The 25,626-nt window shown below is 34.8% G+C and overlaps 2 protein-coding genes and 1 pseudogene across 6 annotated transcripts; 1 reads left to right on the forward strand and 2 right to left on the reverse strand.

The window, feature by feature from the left end:
- Positions 1-1,215: 1,215 nt before the first annotated feature.
- LOC118055814 (putative metallophosphoesterase At3g03305) lies at positions 1,216-5,027 on the forward strand (annotated as a pseudogene).
- Positions 5,028-5,463: 436 nt separating this feature from the next.
- Positions 5,464-12,925, reverse strand: LOC118055796 (probable E3 ubiquitin-protein ligase ARI8). 2 transcript variants are annotated; one of them, XM_073410934.1, is made up of 17 exons: positions 12,416-12,925; positions 12,105-12,229; positions 11,869-11,974; positions 11,693-11,783; positions 10,936-11,108; positions 10,183-10,287; positions 9,953-10,041; positions 9,541-9,582; positions 9,080-9,187; positions 8,622-8,712; positions 8,427-8,516; positions 7,428-7,475; positions 6,996-7,067; positions 6,593-6,692; positions 6,395-6,521; positions 5,923-6,192; positions 5,464-5,853 (listed from the first exon to the last, which is right to left on the reverse strand). In XM_073410934.1, the coding sequence occupies exons 1-17, from the start codon at positions 12,590-12,592 to the stop codon at positions 5,832-5,834; spliced, it is 1,836 nt and encodes a 611-aa protein (XP_073267035.1). In that variant the 5' UTR covers positions 12,593-12,925; the 3' UTR covers positions 5,464-5,831. The 2 variants fall into 2 exon arrangements, with proteins under 2 accessions (XP_073267035.1, XP_073267036.1); XM_073410935.1 differs by lacking the exon at positions 9,541-9,582 and having other exon boundaries at positions 12,416-12,922.
- A 2,860-nt stretch (positions 12,926-15,785) lies between these two features.
- On the reverse strand, positions 15,786-24,715 carry LOC118055802 (CMP-sialic acid transporter 4). 4 transcript variants are annotated; one of them, XM_073411000.1, is made up of 15 exons: positions 24,252-24,428; positions 24,053-24,169; positions 23,033-23,089; positions 21,927-22,004; positions 21,663-21,707; positions 21,164-21,223; positions 20,875-20,997; positions 19,785-19,862; positions 19,413-19,482; positions 18,997-19,104; positions 18,093-18,226; positions 17,793-17,872; positions 16,834-16,882; positions 16,672-16,734; positions 15,786-16,099 (listed from the first exon to the last, which is right to left on the reverse strand). In XM_073411000.1, the coding sequence occupies exons 1-14, from the start codon at positions 24,426-24,428 to the stop codon at positions 16,684-16,686; spliced, it is 1,227 nt and encodes a 408-aa protein (XP_073267101.1). In that variant the 3' UTR covers positions 15,786-16,099; positions 16,672-16,683. The 4 variants fall into 4 exon arrangements, with proteins under 4 accessions (XP_073267101.1, XP_034923694.1, XP_034923692.1 ...); XM_035067803.2 differs by lacking the exon at positions 15,786-16,099 and adding an exon at positions 24,503-24,715 and having other exon boundaries at positions 16,142-16,734; positions 24,252-24,421; XM_035067801.2 differs by lacking the exon at positions 15,786-16,099 and adding an exon at positions 24,503-24,713 and having other exon boundaries at positions 16,142-16,734; positions 24,252-24,415.
- Positions 24,716-25,626: the final 911 nt, after the last annotated feature.

Genomic DNA, 25,626 nt, shown 5'->3' on the forward strand with positions numbered 1-25,626 from the left:
GCCAGAGTGGTTTTATTCTCTACCACAACACTATCAAGAGTTAGCTTTTCTTCAAATATTTTAAGTCCAGTGTGCCAAATATTTAACCAAACACCTAAATGCTACGATGTGAACTTTGTTTTTTTCATCAAAACTACAAAAAATAAGATGTGACTCCTCGACCCTCTCTCAATAAGCAAACCAGGTATTAATAAAACATTAATATTAAATTAAAATATAAATATACAAAACTTAATGGTTAACATATTATTAGTCGTAAAAAGAGTTTATTACTTGCATGATGTTGAATTTATTGGGTATGTTGTCCATTTTGCATATTATCCAAATGGAGAAACTTGCTAAAGATCCGAAGTAATGATCTGTTGTGCAATATTCATATACCAAATCATATACTCCTCATCAGTAATCACATGATGCATCTCTATAAATATTTCATTCATTCAAGTTAATTATTTAAACATCAACATCATTATAATTTTACCCACGTCCATGACAAATGATTTATTTTATTTCTATATATGACGTGTCTAAATTACCAGTTAACAACAAGCAGCTCTCGTCATTGTATATGACACTACTGTTCGTTTAGGAATGATATTGTCACCATAATAATTTAACATAAATATATTATTAGACATTTTGTAAAAAAAAAATAGATTCTAGTCAATTTAAAATTAATTTTAAGTAAATTGCATTACCTCAACTCTAATTAGAAAAATTCATAATAAATTCAATTAAATTCTCAAAATTTAATATTGAAGCAAACTTAACAAAAAAATTAAATATAATTCATGATACATTATCAATTAATATTTTTCATGTTGAATTGCATTAAATGAAACAAATATTCATAACAATTTAATTTAATTCCAAAAAAATACTAAATTCGTTAATTTATCAATAATTCAATGAAACACGTAATTCATCATAATTCAATAACATTCATGCTATATTGCATTTCAACAATATATATAAAATTTCTAATTTGATAATTTAATTTAAATTAAATACAATACATAATTAAATTTATCATTAATTTAACTTATTTTTATATTTAATTATATTAAATAAACTCTAATCGAATAAATTTTTAACTATTTTCCAAACTGTAGAGAACAACCCCCCCCCCCCCCCCCCCCCCCCCCCGTAATCTATATATACACACCACACATATATTAAAGCTCATTCCATGGTTTCACAAGAAGCAATGGAAAAAAAACAATATCCAGAGTTCAGGGAGGGTTTTGATGCTGTTATGCATCCTTACCACCATATCCACTTCAGTTTCTATACAACAAGAAGAAGGAGGAGCAGAGGAATTGATTTCTTCATCGCCCAGAAAATGGAAGACAGGGTTATAGAAGTGAAAGGAGGGCCAGAGTCAATTATATGGATAGTGCAGCTCTCTGATCTTCACTTCAGTGTCCACCATCCTGAAAGAGCCCTTGACTTCAAGAGAATTGTAGGCCCTGCTCTTAAGATGATTAATCCATCTCTCGTTCTCATCACTGGTGATCTCACAGGTATAATTATTTGTTGGTTTTTTTCTTTTGCGAGTTTGGGCTTATGAGTGTTTGTTAATTTCAAGCTTGACTCTTTTTGTTGAATCTTGGGGGCTAAATTATGTAAAATGTATATACATTTATAAAGCACCGAACTCCATTCCCAAATTAGAAAATTGAGTGGAAGAGTTTTGATGCCTTGGGATCTTAATGCTAATCAAATTGTCCCTTTTTGATAGCTTAGTCGATCAGCTTTAGATAGCTGCCGGCATACTGCAAAGATTTATCCTTTTCATGCGCGTCACTTTTTTGCCTGTGTTCTTTTAAACATGCAAAGACATGATTTTTATAAAACATATGAATAAGCCAAGTACATAATGTTCTGATTTTTTTAATGAACTTTGCGAATCACGATGATGGCTCCGCTGATACACTGGAAACTTTTTTGTTGCTTTTTTTACCAGATGGGAAAAGCAAGGACCTGTTAACAATGAAACAAAATGAAGTCGAGTGGATAGAATACAGGAATGTAATGGAAGATGTTGCTAGAAGAAGTGGACTAGACAAGAGGATTTTCTATGATCTCAGAGGAAATCACGATAATTTTGGTGTTCCAGAGAAATCATGATAATTTTGGTGTTCCAGAGATTGGTGGTTCGTCTGATTTCTTTTCAAATTATAGTATTAATGGTTAGTTCGGAAGAAAAGGAAATCTCAACAGTGTCACGGTTGAGGTTGGTCTCTACCTTCAGAATATGTTTCTAGTCATAAACTGTTGTTTTCAAGGACAAATGGGTGGCTCAAAATGTCTTTCCTTTTTCTTTCTCGTCATTTTTGCAGCATTTGTTCCCAAACGTCAAAACTATGACTATCGTTTTTTTTTTTTGTTGGTGATTTCAGTATCCCTCCATTACTTATATTTAGATTCTTGCTACCAATTTCAGAGTTTTGAAACCCTATGAAAATATATGATTCTCCTTCATTTTCTGTTTTAAGATTCATATCTCATATGAAGCTGAACTTCCTTTGTGAATTCTCTAGCTGTAGGCATGAATACATATCTCTTGTTTCAGCCAGTAACAATGTCAAAGCTTTACTTGACTCTTCTTCTATGTATTTCATTTTGTTCTGTCTTCAAGACTGGTGACCGCAAACATCTATTCATTGGGTTGGACAGCACAATGTCTGCCGGTGTACGAGGGCCAACTAATCTTTTTGGGCATCCAACTGACCAACTACTGGCTCAAATAGATTCACAGCTATCACAATGGGATTCTGAAAAAGGAAAACCTATAACTAAGATATCATTTGGGCATTTTCCACTTTCATTCTCAGCATTGTCACATTCTCAGAAAAGCTTGAAAAATGTTTTTCTGAAGCATTCAATATCAGCTTATTTATGTGGGCATCTCCACACAAGGTTTGGTAAGAATTTAAAACGGCATCACCAGTCAAATGAAAACTTTCTGTCCTCGCATGAGTTTTTTCAGTTAAACATGCACCAAAAACCTTCTGAGAGCGCTAGAAACTGTTCATCTCAAGCACCACCACTTAAGGAGTTCTGGGAGTGGGAGATGGGTGATTGGAGGAAAAGTAGAGCCATGCGAATTATGGCTGTTGACAGAGGTCATGTTTCATACCTGGGCATTGACTTCAAATCAGGAACCAAAAAAACATTTGTGTTGCCCACATTTCCACTAGACTCCCGCTTCATGTTAACATCTTCATTCCATCAGATGTATGAATGTCAACATATGGTCCCTTTTTCTTTTGAAACAATCAGATGTATAGTGTTTTCCATTTCTCCAATTATGTCAGTTGTGGCTCGGATCTATGACACAAGACCAGGAAGTCCCCATTTGATCATGGAGACAACCATGACCAAGTTTGTGAGGGATGTATCAAGGGGAGACATTTATGCAGCAGCATGGAATTATAAAGCCTTTGAGGATCCATCTCCTGATAGATTTTGGCTGCAAATAGAAGTAACTGATGCAATGGGAAGATCAACTTTGTCTGAACTAAGGCCATTTTCTGTAAATGGTCCAAGTGCTAAGATCTCATGGACATGGAAGGAATTTTTTGTCATGGGTTGACAATGGGCTGCCTTGTACTACCCAATATTCTGGTCTGCTATATATTTAATGCTCTCCATTCTTCTCATTCCAAAAATTTGCCTCATTTTCTCTAAGGAGCAGTACTCTTACAAGACTTTCATTTGTGAAAAAGGTTTAATAAATTGTATAGCATGGGTTCTGCAGGACCTCTGCAGGATTCCTGTGGTGTGGTTTGGTATTTTAGGATACTTGATCTACCTTATTTCATGTCCCTGGCTTATTGGGCAAGTTTTCACTGATGGTGAGAACAGGGGGTACATGACCTACATGGGATGGGTTGTGAAAAATTTCAACAACAGTGAAAAACACGAGTATATTGGATCTCCAGATATTATGGTGGTTGTGCTTTCCCATTTCTTCTTTGTGGTTATACCTTCTATATTGGTTGCTGGAGCATTGGCTGCTGAAAGAGGTATCTGCAAAGAGCATTTTCTATCACCTTCAGACAAGAAAGAAGATGATTCTAGTCAGAAGAATAAGAGATCAGTAAAGTATGATAACCAAGGACGTAGAATAAACAAGTTTCTTTTTGTGGAGAGGTTGTTTCGGAAAATTCTCTTGGTGGTTTGCTTGGCGATTTGTTGGAAACATTTTATGGTGAGTATCAACTCTGTTCTATTATATGTGCACATCGTGTCTGCAAAAAATGTATGCATTGCATCTCATCACATAGTAGTAGCCACTGCCATTATTTTACTAGAAAGTTGAAAGTGATGGATTACCAAACCAGTAAACCACTAATTGCTTAGTCAGCGATTGTTATTACATAATGTAAGTATTGGCTTATGGAGTTAGGAAATTTTTTATTAGTGACCAAGCCAATTTTTCATTGCTTTATAAGGATTATACCTCTTATTCCGGTAACCAATTTGGAAATCATACTTATTCAAAATCCATCGGATATATGATATGCTTGAGTACAGAGGAAAAGGACTTTGTACTTTGAATCATGCAAGCAACCCGCCTTGAATTTCTCTTTCTTTAGTCTTACTTCATGGAACCATAAAAAAATGCTCGAGGGCAGTTTATTAGATTTGATCATCTCATCATCTCATTTCTCTTTTTATTCAGATGATTATTCTGTCCTCAACATTACTTGGTTTCTAAAAGAAAGAAAAGAAAGAAAGAAAGGGAATGCACATTATTGTTGCATAATAACTAGCGTAAAGATAACAGGTGGATCATGACGTTGTCGTGGACCATGCTTTTTCGTAGCGTTTTAAGAAAAAGAGTAATTGCACTTCAGTTTTGAGAGACCAAATCCTGTGTTGTCCAATCTTTTTTGGGGCATCTATAAAGGGGAAGATGCTTTTGCGCATTTGGCGAGGACATTTGATTGCTTATCTACTCATGTCCATTTGTTGCAAAAAGCATCCCCTTCCATGAAACTTTGCCCAAGACTGCAACAAGCCAGGAAATCCCTCTCCTTCAATGGGGTCGAAACTTGCCTTTAAAATATCTGAATTTGCGAAGTTGTGACAAAACTAATGATCTCTCTGGCTGGTTTGCTCTGTCTTCATTTTGCTGCTCGTATTACTCCGCTGCAAAGGCTTACTATTCGTTGTACCAACAAAACATCCACCCTGGATGGATTATCTGTGAGCAAAACCTGATCTACTAGACAAAGCATGCTTCTTGTTCATGACGAATATTGATGAAAACATCCTAAATAGTATACCGACAGACTAAATGGAGTCGTGCCACAAATGGAAGAAACCACGCTGCATCGGATTATTGAAAAAGAAAAGGGGAAAAGGTATAGGGAGAAATTAAGAGTTATAAATATATTACAAGCATATAAATATTACAAGGCTGTTTATCTGGCAGATCCAAGTCAAGATAAATGGTGCAACATATATTTATTTCATTCTACCTGGGGCAATGCAAGCCTATTGTCCCCAGGTTGATTTTTACTTGTACAATACACTTGAAAGCACTAAAAACAGCTACTAGTAACATCAATAAATGATCATAAGATTACAGATGAATGCACTTTGCATGGATCCTGATTCATCATACCCTTATAACTTAACGTGGAAACGATCACAGAAACTATATACAGCTGATTCCAGAAACAAGACAGACAACGAGATGTGTTTTCTTTCCCTTGCCACCCTTTCCTCCTATTTCTGTTCTCCTTTATTTTTGCAGTTCAGGTTTTGCAGACCGAGAGATCAAAAGAGCCCATTTTGCACTTTCCCCAGCAATGTTCTTAAGGGTCTTCCTTGCTACAACTGAACAGGCAAAGAGGCCAAGCTGATGACTCATCCGGGTGGCCAATCTTAGTAGGAAATGAGATTTACCGACGATGTTGGCACATTGCACAAATGGTGGCCGGCTTGATATTTGCAAAGGTGCAATATTCACAGGACCAGTGGCCTGGCTCATCAATGTTTCTACTAGGGCCACTTGACCTAGATGTTGAGCCCTTGCCTCTACCTGCTCTTGCCCTACTGCTACCACCTCCCAAGCTCTTCGAGCTTGCCATTCTGCTGCATGCACCATGGGAATCCACATCTGAAAGACCATTCTCTAAAGCCCGGACTAAATTCTCAAAGTAGTTCCTAGTTACACTTCACAGAAAAAAAATAACAAAAAAATCCATCAACTCAAAATTCAATAAGCAAGGACAGGAGAAAGACAAATAAGTAATTTTCAGTCCCCTCTTTGCCAAGAATACCGTGTCTGATTCCTACAGGTTCTGATTTGGGCTAAATTATTCAGATAAAAAAACTATTTTTCTAGTAATGTTTCAATCTAAATATAAAAAAATACCTGGTTAACCCGGCAAGTTTAGTGCGGAACTCATTAAAATCTTTCGACGGGCCCTCTGCATTTAGGTAAATCTGAAGCTCCTTCTCTGCACATTGATGTAGTCGTTCCAATCCAGACTCGGCCTCACCTGTGTAAATGGCATTAATCAAAACACAGAAGGGTTGAACTGTCTGCATTGAATAAAAAAAAATGACCTACCTTGCAAATACTCAAAGAACAGTCTCTTGGCATGTTCATGCTCGGGCAAATAGTATCCATAGGCATAGGTCCATTTTAGAACTCTCCTACATTCAACTATCTGCATACAGACAACAAATAATATCACACAAAAACAAACAAAAAAGAATCATTCTACAGAACTTAAACTTTACTACTATTTTTTCACTAAATGACACGTCATTTTGTGACTGGTACATCAAACATTCCATTCCACAATTATAGTTGCATCATTAAAAGTGAAAAGATCTGCATCCCATTTTTTGAAAAACTATCCTATATTATAAACGTAGTGTTGTCAAGTATATTTTAGTAAAAACTTCAAATATGCTTAGCATTACTCAACAAGAAATAGACATATCTGTACTCATACAGGACTGCTTACCTGTAGCCAGGCCTCTATTATGAACTTCAGCTGTGACTCAGGTTGGCATTGTATGTCACTCAGCTTCTCAAGCTACAAAAACACAAAATCAACATGCTTGTATGTACCCATGTATATCACGGGTTCCCAAAGCGAATATGATCAACTTCAAATTGCTCAAGAGGGTGCAATCATCCATGATTAAAATTGATTCTAGAATGTAACGATTCCACAAGCATGGTATCTAGCAACCCGGAGATATTTCCAAAGAGAGAATGATAATTTTATTGCTTCAAGTTTCTAGGTTGCTACGACAATATCTAGGTTGACATTGCCCAAAGCAACTTAAGGAAAACGATCCACTGATCAACAAGATATGCCTTCCAGTAAAAATTACTCTCAAAGAATCAACACTGCTAGGATTGCTGACCAACAACAGTAAGTAGTGCTTACATGTACATTTTGCATTTGCTGTAGGTCTGCCAGTGCCTTCTGCCGAGACTGCAGGGAGAACAGAAAAATTAGGAATTAAATTTGGAAATGCCATGGATTCAGATTTGTAATGTGTCTAGTGAGATTAGGAATTCAATATCACACAAAATATTAGAGCCAGAAGTAATCATATCATTCAAAAGAAATACTAAGAAATCCTAGCATTACTGAGTAGAAAACAGTAGCCACTTGACCCATTCAATACATTTAATCAATACAAGTTTGTGCAGCTTCTAGATCTTCAATCTCTTCCCTGTTTGAGCTGTCATTCTTGGAGTCATTGGAGCAATGATTTTGGTGACTTGGTTTTTTGAAGTTAATCTTTGGATTAATATGGGTTTTAGGATTTTTTTTTTTTTTCATTTTGATTTTATGTTTATGTCCTTAGAAACAGTTTAAATGAAATTTACTGGGATTATTTTCTTATGCGATGAAGCTCATGTGTTTCGGACTTCCTCTAATCAACTGACAGGTCTCCAGGCCATCACGTGATGTTCATGCAATAGAATAAGCAGACAGCAGGTTACAAATATTATCAATCAGAGCAACACACATTTCGACAAAATTTGGGAGAATTACCAAAAATGGTACACAACATGAATTGACTTTTCCATCAAGCAAAGGAGGCTAGTTAGAGCTCTCAAACAAAAATCTCAAAACAAGAACGCTCCAAACTCTAAGCCTCTATATCCATTCCTCAGTTTCATATTTCTCCCAAAGTTCATGTTTCCTCAAAATGACTCCAGTTTTAATGACCAAAGTTCATCCTAAAGCTTTAGGGCCATCTCCACCAAAGATATTTCTAAGCATATCACATAATGTTTATACAGTGCTTCCTAGAAAGTTTTCTGTTCAATATGTCAACAAACAAATGATCTGGAGGTCACCTTATAACAGAGAGATAAGACAATATCATGAGGAATAAGTTTACATGCAAAAAGGTCAGCTGCTTGTACTTACTGTTTGGTTGGTTGCCCATCTTTCATAATAATGAGTGTATCTCTCCAGAGAGTTTTTAGCCATTTCTCTTCGCTTCTCAGCCTCATCATACTGCAACCGGAAGAACCAATTGATGCAACATCAGATGACTATACAAGTCTATACAAGAGTTATCAGAAGACATGCAAAATTTCTGATGAAAAAAAATCAGCATACCACTCCCTCTTGCTTTGCAGTCTCGTAACGGTTACAAGCATAAAAACCACCAGTCCTCTCTCCATGATCTGACCATGCACCAAGGCAAAGCCTGCAATCACATGTAACAAAATGGGGGTGCTTAGAAATGCACAGGCAAATAGCTTTCTTTCTTTCATTTATTTATTTTAAGGAGAAGAAAGCAGACAGGAAGTTTAAAACAAACACAGATACAGATATGGTCATTTAAATCATATAAGCTGAGCTCTTACTGAGTTCATGGTGTTATTATTAAGATTAAAAAGATGCACTAAATAATCAAATCTGTTCCTGGAGAGAAATGATGCCAGATTTAAGTAGAAAATGAGGTTGTGATAGTGCAATTCTGTAACAAAGGAATTTTGATGTTGCCAAGGCGTAGAGAATAAGATTGCCTGGTTGAGGGAGAGGGAGAGAGCACAGCTTTTGTGCTATCTTACCAACAAAACTCAAATTTGCAAGGTGGTGTGCATGTAATATGCATGCAGCCTTGGTTTTTCTCAATCGGTCTCTTGCACTTCGGGCAAGGCTTGGAATTAGCCAATATCCTGAAATTCAATGAACAAATAATTTACCATTAAGGGATATAAAACTTTTGAAAACATATAAGGAGACATCCTGAAGACCTAATTATTATCTTGTATGAAGCTAAGCTGAACTTCACACAATTCACATATGCTGATATGCAAGTGCATCATGTGTGCTTGCATTGCACTCAAACCGATAGTTGCTAGGTTAATCTACGGCATAGACTTATATGAAAAATTAAATTGCAATTCCATCTCTCGTCATATTATCTATCAACAAACTTATCTGCAGTTAGGAACTGATCATTTTGGGAAACAATACAAATCACAATGAGTTTCCACTTTTCAGGGTTTCTGCTTTTGGTTATCTTTACCTTGACCTAAAGCCATTAACTGGGGACATGAAAACCTTCTGCCTGCAACCTTAAAAAGCAAAACATCACATGCAGCATGAATCACAACACTGATTATTTTTTTGTATAAAGCCCAGTTGACTACAAATGGATAGTACTAACTTTTGCCACATCAATAAAATTCTATCACAATATCAACTTCCTATCACGAGTGCTAGTTCTTGAAGCAGTTGAAGAAAGAACTGGGTAAAATATGTGCAGTTATGGCCATACTCTTCAGAAATGTGATAGCTATCCAGTCCCACATCCCATGCCCTAAGTTACATTCCTATTTATCCAAGAAACACCATATAGTCCTTCACTGATATCCAGCCACCAAAATAATGAAAGATTAAAAAAGAACAGCTCTATGTGCAGTACTCATGTTCCATACCAGTTCATATTTTCAGACTCGGCGCTGTTCTTCAGTATCCACTTGGCCACAGTAGCACAATCAACAGGACGGTGAGCTTCCTCAGTACACTGCAAAATTAATTCCCTATGAGATACAATGCCAAGAAAAGGAACAATCAGATGTTCACAAATGCACAACGATTAAGAAAAATAATGTTTCTCAGAAAACTGCAAGAAAAACAGAGATCCAAAAAACTCAAGGAGACTCACATTCCAGCAAAAGCTGTATGCGCAGCGGCAGATAACATCATAGCTCCCACTGCCAACAATAAAATCCACAGCATAATCACAGCCAGGAGCAGGGCACCATTTGGTCTACAAAATAACCCAAATAATATTCATTACACTAAACAGGCCAAGTTTTCCTGGTTTCATGTGCAGTCATACAATGCATAAAAAGATGACTGTCAAAATATCATTTTATTGTGGGAATGATTCAGACAACACTAAACTCAAAGATAAGCAGTTAAAGAATAGCAAATATAGAATTAGAATCCAAATTTGATGCAGAGCCTGACAAATCAAACTGCCTGACTTCAGCTCCCCACTAAACTGAATCCTAAAAGTACAAATTTTCCAATCCCTGATCCTAGGTCACAGATTAAAATTATCAGAAAGCTCTCAAAAAAACAAAACAGCCTTACTCGCTAGTCCCAAAGCAAAGTCACAATTGTAATGGCTACATAGTGTGGAAAAATAGCATGCACAACCAAATACTGGTAAAGAAATAAAAGTTATTTTTTGTCATTTTAGTTATACAAGTAGACAATTTATTATCTTGATGTTTATTGATCATTTCCAAAACAACTAAAAAAAGGCTCATGTTTTGGTTTATGATCACAGCAAATGTTTACTCTTTTGCACCTAGCATCATCAAAGCTAAATCTTAGGTCAAAAAAACAATATGGTATAAAAGAAAAAATGTTACTGTACATGCATGCAAATTTCAGAATGCAGAATTACCTTTCTATTGTCCTCAATATAAGATCTTATGAAATAACGAGAATATCTATCACTGTCTTCATTAGAAGTCAATACATTAATCATATCTTGACCAACTGCAGCATTACAAGATGGATCAGGACATCGCAACACCAAACATCCAGGACCATCATTAATGGCTGTGCTGATGTAACCTAGAAAGGAAAAATTGAAGATAACATTGAAAAAAAAGTATAAAGGTTAAATTAAACCAGCAAAATGTAAAATGTTGATATGAGTTCTAGCATGCGCAGTGAGCTAAAACTGTCATCACTGCATTTCAACAACATAAGCTAGAAAAGCAATCTTCCCTGCCATTAGCTTAACAGTTTCGTGAGCATATACACAAAGGAGCAATTTCCATTTTTCCTACACAACAATTACATATGAACTTTTGGAATCTTTTTCAATTGCTATCACAAAACAGATACAAAGCCCGAAACCAAGTATGTTTAATTTTGCATAATAAATTTTAGCAAGGAGATACTTTTGTCTTGCTATAATGCTCAGAACATAACAAACATTGTAGTCAACAAGGCAAAAGATGCTTAAAAGGTAATATGATTTTGGATGTTTATGGAAATAAATCACATCTTTTATGCAAAACAACCATAGTTTCACAAACATGTCAATTGAGGCAGAAACATGGGAATAAAAAAAATTCCATTGCAATGTCTAGAATAACCTTACAATGAAACTAGCAAAGATGAGGCTTCTATGTTCTTGGGATATAACACACCTGCCCAGCATGAATTGCAAAATGGATGACCACAAACAGCAGCACGTAATCTATCAGAAGGATAAGTTTCAAAACAAATCCCACAAGTCATCTGGAAGAACAGGAACATTAATCACAACAAATTCGCAAATAAAACATAATCGAAGAAAGCAAGCAATAAGACATGAAATGCTTACATCTCTACCATCCGGAAATGGAACAACCGGTTCCTCCAATAAACCAACAGCCCTTCGAACTTTTTCCTCATCCGCAAACCATTCATCGTGCACTTTACTCACACTCCTGCAAATCCACAGAAAATACAAATATTTTTCACTAAGATGAAAACCCACAAACCCAAAAGCTCATATTACTCATTCAAACAAAAAAACACCATAATATCGATCCGAAACTATGCCAATCATTGCCTTACCAGTTATAGTACCGGAGAAGTATACTGGCGGCAACCTTTGAAATGGAAAGCACAGTAGCTATCCTCATAATATCATCATCTTGTCGCTGTCGTATATCCCCTTCACTCAAAATTGTATAGTTTTGCTATCACATTAAACAAAACAAAGAAAGTAGCTTCATCACAAATTCATGCCAAAAATGTAAAGATTTGACAAAACAGAATCGAACTTTACTGATAACTACATAAATCACAGCTTAAAAAAGTACAGAAAACAGATGGCATCAAATTGGGATGAAAATTACAGAGTTTCCATTAGGAGTGAGAAGTACCTGGTAGCGATGAGAGATGAGGTCATCGGAATCATCAGAGTCGTTATCGATGAACTCGTAATCGGCGACGTCAGCATCGTCGCTGTCGAATCCATCTTCTTCTCCGCCGCTGTAGAAATCATCCTCCGCCGATTCCGCCGCCGCGTCTTGCATATCGAACTCATCCTCCGACACCATTGATTTTGAGCTTTGTTTGATTTTGAACCCTAACAGATTGATACAATCTATATTGAACCCTAACAGATTGATACAATCTATATGTAATTAGAAATAGATAATTAGAGAGAGAGAAGGAGAGGTTGGAGTGTAGAGAATGTAAATTAGAGGAAGACGGAGGGATGAAATGGAGATTTGGCGAAGGGAGAGAAGAGAGGAAAGTGAGTGATAGACAGGAAGAAAAGCTTTATGGTTTTGGTTAGGTTTGCTTTTTTTTTTTTTTATCTTTTTTTTTTCCCTCTTTCTTTCTGATGTAGAAGGGAAGGGAGGGGAAGGAACGGAAACGAAGGGAAGAGAGAGAAATTAATGATTTTTTAATACAGTATTATTATTATTATTATTATCTTTGATTGTTTTGGTTTAATTCAGTTTAATTTTATTAATAAAACTCAATGTATTACTATTATTAAATGGTTCCTATGATAAAGAAAATAAAAATAAGGGAGTATATGGTAAAGATGGAATTTGATTTTAGAGAGAGAATTTGATTTTAGAGAGAGAGAGAGAGAGGTGATGCTGAATAAAAAAGGAGATGGGTTTTAGAGGATTGAGAAAAGGAGGGAGGGAATCTATGAATGAGACAGCTTTTGCTTTTGTTTTAAATAATAATAATAATTTATTGGAGGATGAACCGTAATAAAATAGGTTAAACCCCATAGGCAGACAGTGGTTGTCCTGTACCTTAAGTAACTGTTTGGCATTATACTATGATTTTAAACTCTTTTTTTTTTATGTTTTTATATTTTAATATATTAGCAAGTTAAAAATATTTTAAAAAATACTATTTATCATAGTTATTAAACTCAACTGAAAAATTAATTCAACTAAAAAATTAGGTTTTGAGCCACACAAGTTAACTTAAATTAACTTAAAAAAATTAAAATATATATATATTTGAGGTTTTAATATACAAATACTTATATATAATATAAATAATTAAATTTAAAATATTATTTTATCTCATATTAAAAAATATATTATCTCCTCCTTTAAGTATTTTATATTTAAAAAACATTTTTTTTTTAGTACTAGTAGGAATGATGTTTGTATATAATTTTAAAATTAAAAGTTGTTTGAAAACACAATGCAAATTATATTCCTAAAAAATTCATTTTTTTTTTGTTAAAAATTAATTTTTGTGTGTGTTTTAGATTATTTTGATGCACTAATTAAAAAATATTTTTAAAAAAATATAAAAAAAATATTATTTTAATATATTTTAATATAAAAATACTTTAAAAAATATTTATTATATGTTCATGCTTTGCTTGAGATGGAAGCGTTCCTAAGGGAAGTCCAGGACATGGACATTTATTTTTTCACGCAAACGTTTGCGTGGATCCTCGCGGGCTAATGATGCATTTAGGTGGTTTGTGTTTGAAATCACGACGATTAAGGAGACATTTTTTGTGTCTCGACCATGATAGTTCAGATTTGAAATTATATTTTTTAAAAATTTAATTTTTTTATTTAAAATTAGTTTTTAATATTTTTAGATTGTTTTTGATGTATTTTTTTAAATAAAAAATATTTTGAATTATAATTGTTAATCTATTCATAATATTCTCTTAGTTAATTTTACTGTTTAAAAATGAGTGCATTCCTGGCATTAATCTCACTTAATGGGTCAATCAAGAATAATCTGAGCTACATTAATAGAAAAAATTGATTTTTATAGGGTTTTATAGAAAAAAATCAAAGTTAAGTTGACAATATCAATCCGAACTGGATCTTATAGCTAGCTATGTTGACTACCTTTTTTATTGCTAAATTTCAAATTAAAACAACTGTGTATTTTTCTCTTTTTTGAAAAAATTGATTCGAGTCATGATTTAGAGTGATTTTTTCATTCAATAAAATAATAATTTACGAACAAATTCTTACACCAACTAGTCAATTGATAGTGATAAAATGCAGGCCCTCAAGTTGATAATAATAATAAAAAAGATCAAAACATTTATTTGGTAACAATAAGAAAGTAATAAAAACCCAATGAAATTGTAAAATGATAGGCTGTTTCACGACAATTTGAAAAATATTCTGAAATCTAATTTTACTAGACAAAGTATAGTTAAAGAGCTGTAAAATCCACGAACTGTTGATTAAAAATCTCAAATTTAAACGAATATCAATTTACTTTTACAACCACAATTAAATTTATATATCAAAATAATATATTTTTTTATTTTTTAAAAATTATTTTTAATATAAACACATCAAAATAATTTAAAAATACAAAAAAAATAATTAATTTTAAACAAAAAAATAAAAAAAATTATATTTTTTAAAATATTTTTAAAACACAAAAAAACCATTTTAATTCTATAATAAAAGATTGTTAAGGGTGCAAGTTGATCGATCATCAACTTCACAAAGGTCAATCGAAACAGACGACTGTTGCGCCACTTGATAGTGATTGTCCCAACAATACTCATTTTGCTTAGCTAGAAAAAGAAAACAATTGGAAACAGTAGACAGGTAAAAAAAAAAAAAAAACAACTAAGGGAGCCATGGATGTGGAGACAGCAACAACATGTGAGGTCGAGGGAACATGTAATAAGATCTAAGAATAAGAAGGGCTTTAATTCAAGGGTGGGACATTTCCTTCACCTCGTCCTAGTCTGTATCCAGGCTGTGGCTGGTTAAGCCAGCCCTGGCTTCAGGCACAGCAGATTTGTCCCATACAAGACAGGCTTCATAATGGTCTATCAGAACGAATCAAGACCAGTGGCCCCAATGCCATGTTATTGCACTTTGGAGTGGAACTGTAAAAGGCATAACAAAGCTTTGTGGAAGCATTGCCTAGTCATCCACAATGGAGCTTACCTTTCCAATGAAATCAACACATCAAGTATCATCGATGCAGGGGGCGGCCACCACAGTTCACAACAAACCGCCATGGTCACCACCTACGAGCGGCTGGTCCCCAACCCCTGGTGGTATTGAGAAGAAGTGGCTTTGACTTTTCTATCATAGCAATGACCAAAAGATCATAAGAACTGAAAGAGTTTATGGTGCTCAAAAACTGGGATTTCAAATCAACACAAAAGGAGTCCCGAGAATTCTATGCTTCCGAGCCTGCGCTGTTTTTCACAGCATCGATCCAAGACATTTACACGAAATTTACAGAAAACAACATTATTAACAGGCGGGGAGAGGAAAATAATAGATTTCTGCATTGTACAAGGGGGCGCGTGCAAAATTGGCTACAGCTCACAACAAAATTGTTCTTTTCCTGTCTGTTTCAGAAACTCAAAGATATCAATGCCCCCGGTGCTTGAAAGATGCTTAGCGGACACTCTCTCAGTGAATGCTTAACGGGCAATGATGTAGGGAATCCTGATATGAAATAAAGAATTTCTTTTACACAGCATATATACTATCGTGTTGCTAAAGCTGGTAATCTTCTCAGCTATATTTATACATCCACCACCCTCTATGAATGTACAGACCAAGAGCATCACTGCACTGAGATATCCAAAAAAAAAAAAGTGTGGTAAATAACATGGGGACATAAAAAAGAAATCAATCATTTGGCTTGGCAAAACGGAGTCCATGAAAAGGCAGTGGTCAGCGGGGAGCTTTCAGGGTTTTTCTTCTCAAGCTACTAATTCGGGCTTTTGTCACTGATTCTGTGCTTTCATTTGTGATGTTGTGTTTCTCAGCTTTTGCCAATAATTTTCATGAGATCCTTCACATTCGGATGTCCTATTGTTCCATGTGTGACAGGCAAAACTTTAGACAGTAAATAAATAAGCTCAGGTAGACAAGCCTAATAGAAGGTCTTCATGAATATCTTCTCTTCTTCGATCAGTGCAAGGCAGCACGCCTCTAAATATTTTTGTGTGCATATCTAAGGTCCTAACTCTTGTAGTTGCCAACTAGACCAACAGAACAGACTCGGGGAATTTCACTCATAGGTAGATGATCTGTGCATCCAAGCAATATTAGTAGTCGCGGGGTCCTTGTCTTTGTGGGGAAAAAGCAAGTCTACTAGCTGTTATAGCTTAAGCATCAGAAAACAATAGTGTGGATCCTACCCACTGAAAACTCTATATGGGAAGCAGAGGTGCCTTCTCATCATGTCCAACATGATGACTAGCCTGGATGGGAAATAGCAAAAGAAGGTGTTATAAATCATGTTTCATCTATCGAAATCTCTGAAAGACCATTTGAACAGAATTGAAAATGAAGCTTCTTACATCATCATTGGCTCCAGCTGTCATATTTATGAAGGATGAATCCTTAGACCTGGCATATCAAATGGAATTTCAGGGAAAATATCAACTAAAATATCAGGACGAGTCAAAAGTAGCACAAAAGATTATTTTTTAAGGACATAAAAGCAAACTTATCACATGGAAACGGGGTAACACATGATATGAACGCTAGTGCCATTCTCATTGAAAACATGCAAGGTGACCTACTGACAAAAGGTGTGGTGTGGGATCCACAAACAAGATTTCAAGAAAATGAATAAGAATTGGGTTGACTAAGAGAAAAGACATGGTTCGATGGTAATGGAAACTGATGGAAAACTTTCTTTAACCCAGGCAAGCCACAACACCTTTATGCCTTATAAATTGGGAATTGAGTTTCAAACATCCATTGTGCATGGTCTCAAGCATTTCCTTCATTGTTATTCAAACAGTCCACGTGCTTGTGTTCAAACAGATGAGATAGTTTTGACTGGGTAGAACATGATAACCTGACCTGAAGGCAGGATGGGCTTTTTATAAAGTCAACTTCAACGGAATCAAAATACTATGTCTAAATTTAGGCATCCTGTCTCCTTAACATTATTCTGATCCTAGGGAGGCAAGGTCACAAATAATGAGTTCGAAAGACATGAGATGGAGAGCCTTTACAAAAATGCCCCGTGTCTGTAGGCCATCCTGGAATTCTACTCCATTCCAGAACAGAAGACCAAGGCCTGTACATTTCTTGACTAGCTAAAGCAATAAATTAAATAAATAAAAAAAACAGGAATGAAAATGGCTGAATTCATAAAAAGACTAGTGGTGCTGCCATCGTGTAGGAACAAAATTTTGTTTTTAAGAAAAAACATTAATACTCTGAGTTCAGTTAAGTGTTATCCCTAATGATTATGGAACAATTCACGAATGGTAAATGAGCAAGTGCAAAAAGAGCAAGAACCAACCTCTGGCTGTTCTGACCATCAACCATTTCCAGACTATCATCCCGTGGTTCATCCTTAACCTTTGAAAGTGGTGAAAAGAACTGAAAAGGATATGATACACAGCATTCCGTAAGCCAAGTTTCCAGACAAGTTGTGAAATGAACTGAAAAGGATATGATACACAGCATTCTGGAAGCCAAGTTTCTAGACAAGTAAATAATCCTTCTCCCTCACCCTATCTTCTTACCCTCCTTCCTGCTCCTCCGAGCCCCTTCTCCAGTGAACAAAATAAATGAAATAAATGCAAGGTCTGATATTTACCTGGTGCATGGAGATAAACACAATAGAGATTCCTAAGATAAAATTCAGAGTCAGGGCATGACCAAAAAGTACAGCAGATGCTATTCCTGTAAAAATTGTTGCTACTGTTGACGAGTACTTTTTCAAAATTGTATCTGCATGAATCAGAGGAAATTTTGATTAAAAAAAAAACAGCACAAATAAGATTGATCTCATTAACACAAGCACTTGAGATAAATGATTCAAGTCTAGAAAGTACCCTCTTAGTCATGTTCATAAATTCTTCTGGTCTCTTGTTCCAATTTCCACTAATTGTGAACAAGATATGTTTAAATACAATGAGGGCCTATTCATGTATGAATACTCAAACGTCATCTTTGTGTTTGATTAGTGACAGAAACTGACATATTCCAGTATGAGCATTAAATTGTGTGATTTTTCCAAGTACTATCACTTGTCTAAATTCTGAGTAAATTCTTAGTTATTGATTCTTCACAATCTTCTAAATGTTAAGACATAGTTGAATTGTTATTTACCTCCAAGTATTTTTGTCAATGAAAACTTTTGACAACAGCACACTTGTTGATGTTTTAAATGCTTGGGTGTTTTGGAAAGAAAATTAAGTGTTAAGTGTGAGGCCTCATCCTTTACTCCTCAGAAAACAGCCACCTTAGATTTTAAAAAGACAAAAGGAAAAGAACAGTATAATGCTGTTAGCTCTGTTCTTAAACCTATCCAAAGATTATCTAATTTCAATGAATCAACTAGATAATTATCCAGTAAGCTTTTCTCTTTTAGCAAACCGGTTCTCTGGTTGTTTGTTTACATCAATTCAACAGATGAAACATCTTAGACATGCATAAAACAGATGAAAGACAGTTATACTTATGAATGAAGAATATCAAAGAACAGAATGGAAAATCACCTGCATATTTGAAAAAGAAAGATGATAAAATCCCTTGTGCTGCATTGTTACATATCAACAGCATAGTAGCTCTTGAATGCCCATGTAGTATGTCCAAGCTACTAGGACCTAAAATATAGAGATGGAAATTTAAGCAAAAACTTAAATTTACATAAACTTGTACAACCAAGAAGTAGCATTTCTGATTCATTAATACTCAGTGCTTATGTTATATTACTAACTTCCCAAATCCAACAATCAGGCAGTACATCAAAATCCACAGAGAGGAAAGGCAAACATGTGAGATATGCAGAACCAACTAAATCTAGGTAATAATTGAAAGTTTGTTCTCCACCAAACAAAATAAACAGAACTTCATGCAAATGGAATGCCTTGTTAGAACAAGCACTCGTGAGCAACAGGCAGCAAATGCATACCTTTAAATATGGCAGTCACAAGAATGGCTAGGAAGTTGAATATGGCACCATATCCATACAGGAAAAGGTTCTGAAAACCATGGAACACAGACTTTCTTGTAAGGGAATGAATGAAATGGTCACTAAAGCTTTCAAAAAGAAAGAAAGAATAAACATTAAGTTTCTATCATGGAAATTTTCTTTATAGGAGCATCTGGTGGTGGAAGTAACCAAAAGGCCCTGCAAAGGACCCCCACAATTCACTCTCAGGTTTGGCTGAGATAAAGGAAGCAATCCATGAGGAGAAAACTGTATACTAAATTAAAGTTAAAGGTCAACATAAAACATAGCCAAAAAGCAATAAACATCATATGATATAGCACTGGAAAACACCTGAAGGTAAATACTAGTCTCAAATTGACTCTTCAAAGCATACTCATTGTAGACTGATGCGAATGATGGAACACTAACCTGCATTAATCCAAAAGTTAGCTCCTATGATATTACATTTTCTAGAACAACTAGGTATGTTATTGTCAAAACCAATATTCTTGACGCCATAAACCAAACTGCAACGGGAACTGGCAAAGCTACTGGTGCAGGAAAAAGGTGAACAAAGAACATGCAAACTCACTGATTGACATCACTTGTGAAAATTTTTAGCTATGCCTCCAGCTTAAAAATGTAACTCTCCAGTACGTCCAACATGTTACCAGGGAAAGCAATGGCCTTTTGAAGGCAGTGCATGGAAATGTGTATTTGGGTAATTATCCTGCAGTTATTGGCTTTTATGGCCTTGTTGGGGCTACCATACTCATCAGCCAATGGAGGGTCAAGCCAATATGTTTCTAGGAACCTGATTGGTTAAGGAACCAAGGCAAGAGAAGAGGGTCAACCCTCAGCTTCTGTAATTGAGCAAATTTTAAAAAGCTATATTTCTGAAAGCCATATCATTTCTTGACATATTTTCAGTCCTGCTAAATAATTTTATCTTAATCCTATATTTTAAAGCACAGATTCCATACATGTTCACCAAGAAAAAGTTTTTCCAGCATATGTGAGACTACATGATACATATTTTTATCAATAACGTAGATTTCCTGCCATTGCCCTGTATATATGCGTGCACAAGAGCATCTGGTGCGTATTGTTTGTTATAACTCTATTTTGTTTTTGTTCTATTCAAATGAATTTCCTTTTCCTGTTAAAAATGAAAGAATGTATATCCGATGCAAACTTGCATCCAGGCAAATGCATGTTGTGCATCAATTACATTGTGGCTAGACATTCCAGCAATTCCACGGATGAAAACAATTTTGACGACAGTTTTAACCTATCCAGAGAAATGTTGTTGCATATGGACATTTAGTAAAGGTGAAAACCATCAAGAAAGAAGATAATTTCATATCATTAAAAAGCCTAATAACTGCACGGGAACCAAATATAACCATATCAACACAGGATAAGTTTACAGGATACTCACAAAAATTAGTGTGTACAAGTATGCTCCTGTTGCAACTGGAAGACCCATTGCAGAGGAGCCCTCGGGCAGACTTCGTAACTGATTCACACTAATTCCAATGAGCAATAGCGCAAGAGCTTCCCACTGCCAAAAAAACGATGAACGAAAATATCACAGGTTTGGGTTAAAAAAAAAAGCACATAACATTTCAGGCACGCACCCTTTTTGGGCATCCAACTATCAGACCAACTATTCTTCCTCAAATTCATAGTTAAATTTGATATGTATTGATGAGAAACAACATATTCACCTGAATGATCGAGAATCTCCGTTTCATGATCATCTTCAACAACACAGCAATCACCAAAACCTGACAAGTTTATAATCCACAATGGAAGATTTAACATCAAATAATGCTCAAGTAAAAAAGCAACAAAAACAGACAAAATGATTAGACCATTCTATCTTTCCATGAAAAGAAGAAGGGACACAGTCAGCCTGACAATGACAGTTTTTTTCCTACATCTTCAACTTTCAAATCCCATTTTACAGACAAATTTATCAAATGAACTCACACTGAATAAGTCTAGACACTTATTGGAAGATTAAAGAGGTGTAGATAGAGTCTTAAACGACCAATCCGGAATTCTACACTATATTGAGCAGGAAAATAATTTACCATAAATCCGAAAGATAGTTGAAAGCACACTATTCATTATGTATGTGCTTCAATAAAGCATACACTATACATATTTTATAAAAATATCATGATTTTGAATGTCCTTTATGCACGTCATGCAGTGAGCTACCTTCAGGTTGCCCAGCATCTTCACCGTCGCAGGATTAAAGTAAAGCTGCACAATAATAAGTGGGGAAATTAGAAATGAGAACTGCCACAACAATATGATCCAAAAAGAAATAACACCAACAAATTATAGCTTAAAAAAATTTGTAATTCTACTGAAAGAAAAAAAGAAGCACTAGTATCTTCCGAGAGTCAAGAGGAAGTTAATCACTACATGTTATGCAAAGAATATTTTGCAAATTGGTTCGTTCAACAAGAAAAATTATACCTGCATAATAAACTTTAAATAATTGCTAATTGCGTATAGGAAAGCTGGAACAGCAAGAAGCACATTGTTTCGAGCAGCCTGCAGAAGAAAAGAATTACAGCCAACATCTTAAAGTTAAGAAAATCCAATCCTGCTCAAGCAATATAGCACTCAGAAAGTCACAAATGGAAAATGTAATTATGAAAACTGTGCATGCAAAAGAGACAAATGAACCAATAAAAACTCGAGGGGCTTTAAGTACAAAAACAATAATGATTTAAGCAAAATTGCAAGAAAATGACCAGACAAGAAAAAAGGTGCGCGAGAATACAAATAGCAATAGAAGAGACTTAACAATCTATTATGAAAAGCGGATCACTTGAGGGCACAAGTAAAAAGGCCAAAACAAGAAAATAGTAGTTGAACCACAGTAATGCATTCAGATTCACCATGTTGAAGAATCTTAAACAGTCCAAAAAGATATGGAGAAATGCAACTAAAAGACACCCTCTGTGAACTCACAAATGATCCAGAATTTTCTTTCAAAAAGAAAAAGAAACGCATAACCCCAGAACAGACAAGGTTTCCCATCAGAAAATGCAATATTACATTCAGTTTCATCCCACTGCCTTTAGCTCCACAGACAAAGATTTTTATAGCACAAGTAATGAAAGTTGACACTTCTCTTTTCCTTCAAAGCCATAGAAAAAAAGGTAAAATTAGTTTTACAAATCAGCAAAAACCATATGCCTTGACATCAGAACCAACCATATTGATCACAAAAAGCACAATTTTTTGGCCCTTCAGTAAGCCTAAAATACACTGTTTGAGAATGAATAAAAATCAATAGAAGGGGCGACATGCAATGCACCACTTTTGAAACTGATTTGTGATCCAGAGCATCCATAAGCCACAAGAAATCTTTTCAATGTTGAAAAAAATATGTAACAGCTTTAACGAGTCTCCAAAAGCTAATAACATGATTTATTTTATACGTAAAAGAAAAACAATGGAAAAGTGTAGCTAATTCCATATAAAAAGTAAACTAGACAAGGAAAACTTATAAATATCTCTCATGGTATTCACCAATCAAAACTGCAATCCTGATAAATACCAAAGTATTTTACCTGGACAAAGGTAGAGAGAGAGAGAAGAGATTTCTCCCCAACTTTTTTTTGTCGAGCCTGAGAAACAAAGATCAAGAAAAATAAAAATAAAGTGAGGAGATATCAAACATTTACAAAAAAAAAATAACATAAAGGACGAATCTACAACCATGATTCACAAGAAAGTCTAGGACACATCCATTGACATGTTTCTCACGCCAATGCTGGTTCCAAGCTTTTGAATAAACGCTTTTCTAGCATTATTGTCAAGGTACCTTTTCCTATGTCAGTCCCTTCCACAATTACCGTTTTACCAAAAGAAAGCATTGATAATGTGGCTCTTCCCGTTCCTCCAATGTGTCAGCTCTCTATCCAAGTTTCATGCACTAAAACTCTAATTGCAAAATGGAAACAATAACTTCCAAAGGATCCTGATTTTCTGTGGGATTCAGTTAATTATGGAAAAAATATCATTCTAATGTATGATATCATATGGCTAAACAACATAGATCTGTCCATCCTTACAAAAGTCTGTGCCCCATCGTATTTTTCTTATCCTTATAAGGTCTAGTGCCGCTTCAAGTTCCATTCTTTGTCTATGGCTTATGTATGATACACAACTAAGTTCCATTCTAATGTATGATATAAAACTAAGTTCCATTCTAATGTATGATATAAAACTAAGTTCCATTCTAATGTATGATACACAAATCACGAGGGATTAATTGGATTGAAGTATGTAAGAGCAATTAAAAGGTAACAATTGAGCAAGATGTAAAATTATTATTCCTCCCCAGTCTAAGATATATCTGCAACAGTAATTTCATCACCGTTTTTTTTTCATTTGCACCGTTAGTTGTAAATCACCGCTACTTCTATATTATTACAAAAAAACTCTCTTTTCTTTCCTTTTTCTCTTTTTCGATGGAGCCAGAACTTGTATGTCATTTAAGCCAAAACCCAACAAAGATAGCATTCATTTGCATTGACAGAACAGAAGCAATGAATGAAAAAATTGATAATGAACAGGTATATACCTACCTGGATCAAGAGCATAAAAATTGCAAAAAAAACTTTTGCAGTCTCGGTCAAGAAATTAACACTTATAGGGCTAAACTTGAATTTCCCATCCTCCTTTGACATATACACCAATATTGGCTACAGCATAACAGTAACAAAAATTAGGTAACACTATTTTACCGGTATTTCACACAAAAGAAAAGGAAAGAAAGAAAATCACCTGGAGACCGACTAAGACGCAATCGCCAACTACCAAAAGAAGATTAAGAAAGCGTGTTTTAGACGACACATCGCTTCTATGTCTATCGTATGCTCTGACCACTGCTTTGCTGTTGTTATTATTTGCTGATATTTTCGAGTGGCAAACGCTGCATTCTATCATGTCTGCTCCTTCCATCACCAAATAAAATTAAAAAAATCACATTTCCACTCCAGAAAAAAGGCCACTTTACAGCTGTTTCTGAAGCATACCTTGAGTGAATTGGATCTTGCAGAAGTGAATACGTCGGAGATCGCAGGAGTTCGGAGGGAGAGGAGGGGGAGGGGGGATCTGTTTATTAATTTTGTTTTATATAGAGTATATAATATTAGTGAAAAGGAGAGCGGTGAAATGTAATAGTCACTCGCTGCTTCTCTACGGCTTCCGGTTCTTTCTCTCTCTTTAATTGTTGTATTTATTTTATAACGTTGTTTTCTGAAACTCTATGAAAACTTGTTTTTTTTTTTTTTTATTAATAGTTTTTATAAAAGTGGTGGAAATAGATGAGATATATATTTTTTTAATATCATATGCACGCTGGCCCCTGGGAAAAATTTTTTTCCTATTGAATAATTCTAAATTTTAACTTTAAAATTAGGAAATTTTAATTTTTAACCCCCTCTTAAAGAAGTTAATATCATCAATACGCCCCTGAGATATTAGCAATATAATTCTCTGATAGTCTCATAAAAGTCAGATCCATATACTCTCCTTTGGAAAAATCTTTCTTTTTTTATTTTATTTTATTAATGCTTGATGATTTCTATTGTCCCTTTTGAAGCAATTATTATATATTATTTGAATCATTTATCCTCTCGGTGAAAATTATAGGATCCTTCATAAAAAAAAAAAAAGTATTTATCAACTTTATTCTTGTATAAATGGGAGGGAGGGGTGCGGCTCTAAACATGCAAAAGAATTTGCATTAATGACGCTGGTATAGGGTTCTAATTGCCTCCTAATCCCATTATATTTAAACAAAGTTGAAACTAAATTTATTACTCCAGTGTATTTTCATGAAATTGGCACTGGGGTGCTTGTATTTGGCATAATAAATAAAATAAGGACTTTAGATAGTATTGGAGTTAATTTAAAATATAATTAAGAAAATGATAAATGATGCTTTTTTGCGGCACCACCGTAGAGGTGAGAAAAAAAAACCAAAAAATTAATTAAATCTAAAAAACTAGAAAAAAATAACAAAAAAATCAAATTGTGAAAAAAAAAACTGATTAAAATTTTAAAAAAATCAACCGGTTTGTTTCGGTTTTATAAGCTTGAAACCGAAAAAACCAAATCAAACCTAAACCAAGCCAAATTGGAAAAAATTGAGCTA

The sequence above is a fragment of the Populus alba genome, chromosome 8 (assembly GCF_005239225.2).
Source record: "Populus alba chromosome 8, ASM523922v2, whole genome shotgun sequence".
In the NCBI taxonomy this organism is placed as follows: domain Eukaryota; kingdom Viridiplantae; phylum Streptophyta; class Magnoliopsida; order Malpighiales; family Salicaceae; genus Populus; species Populus alba.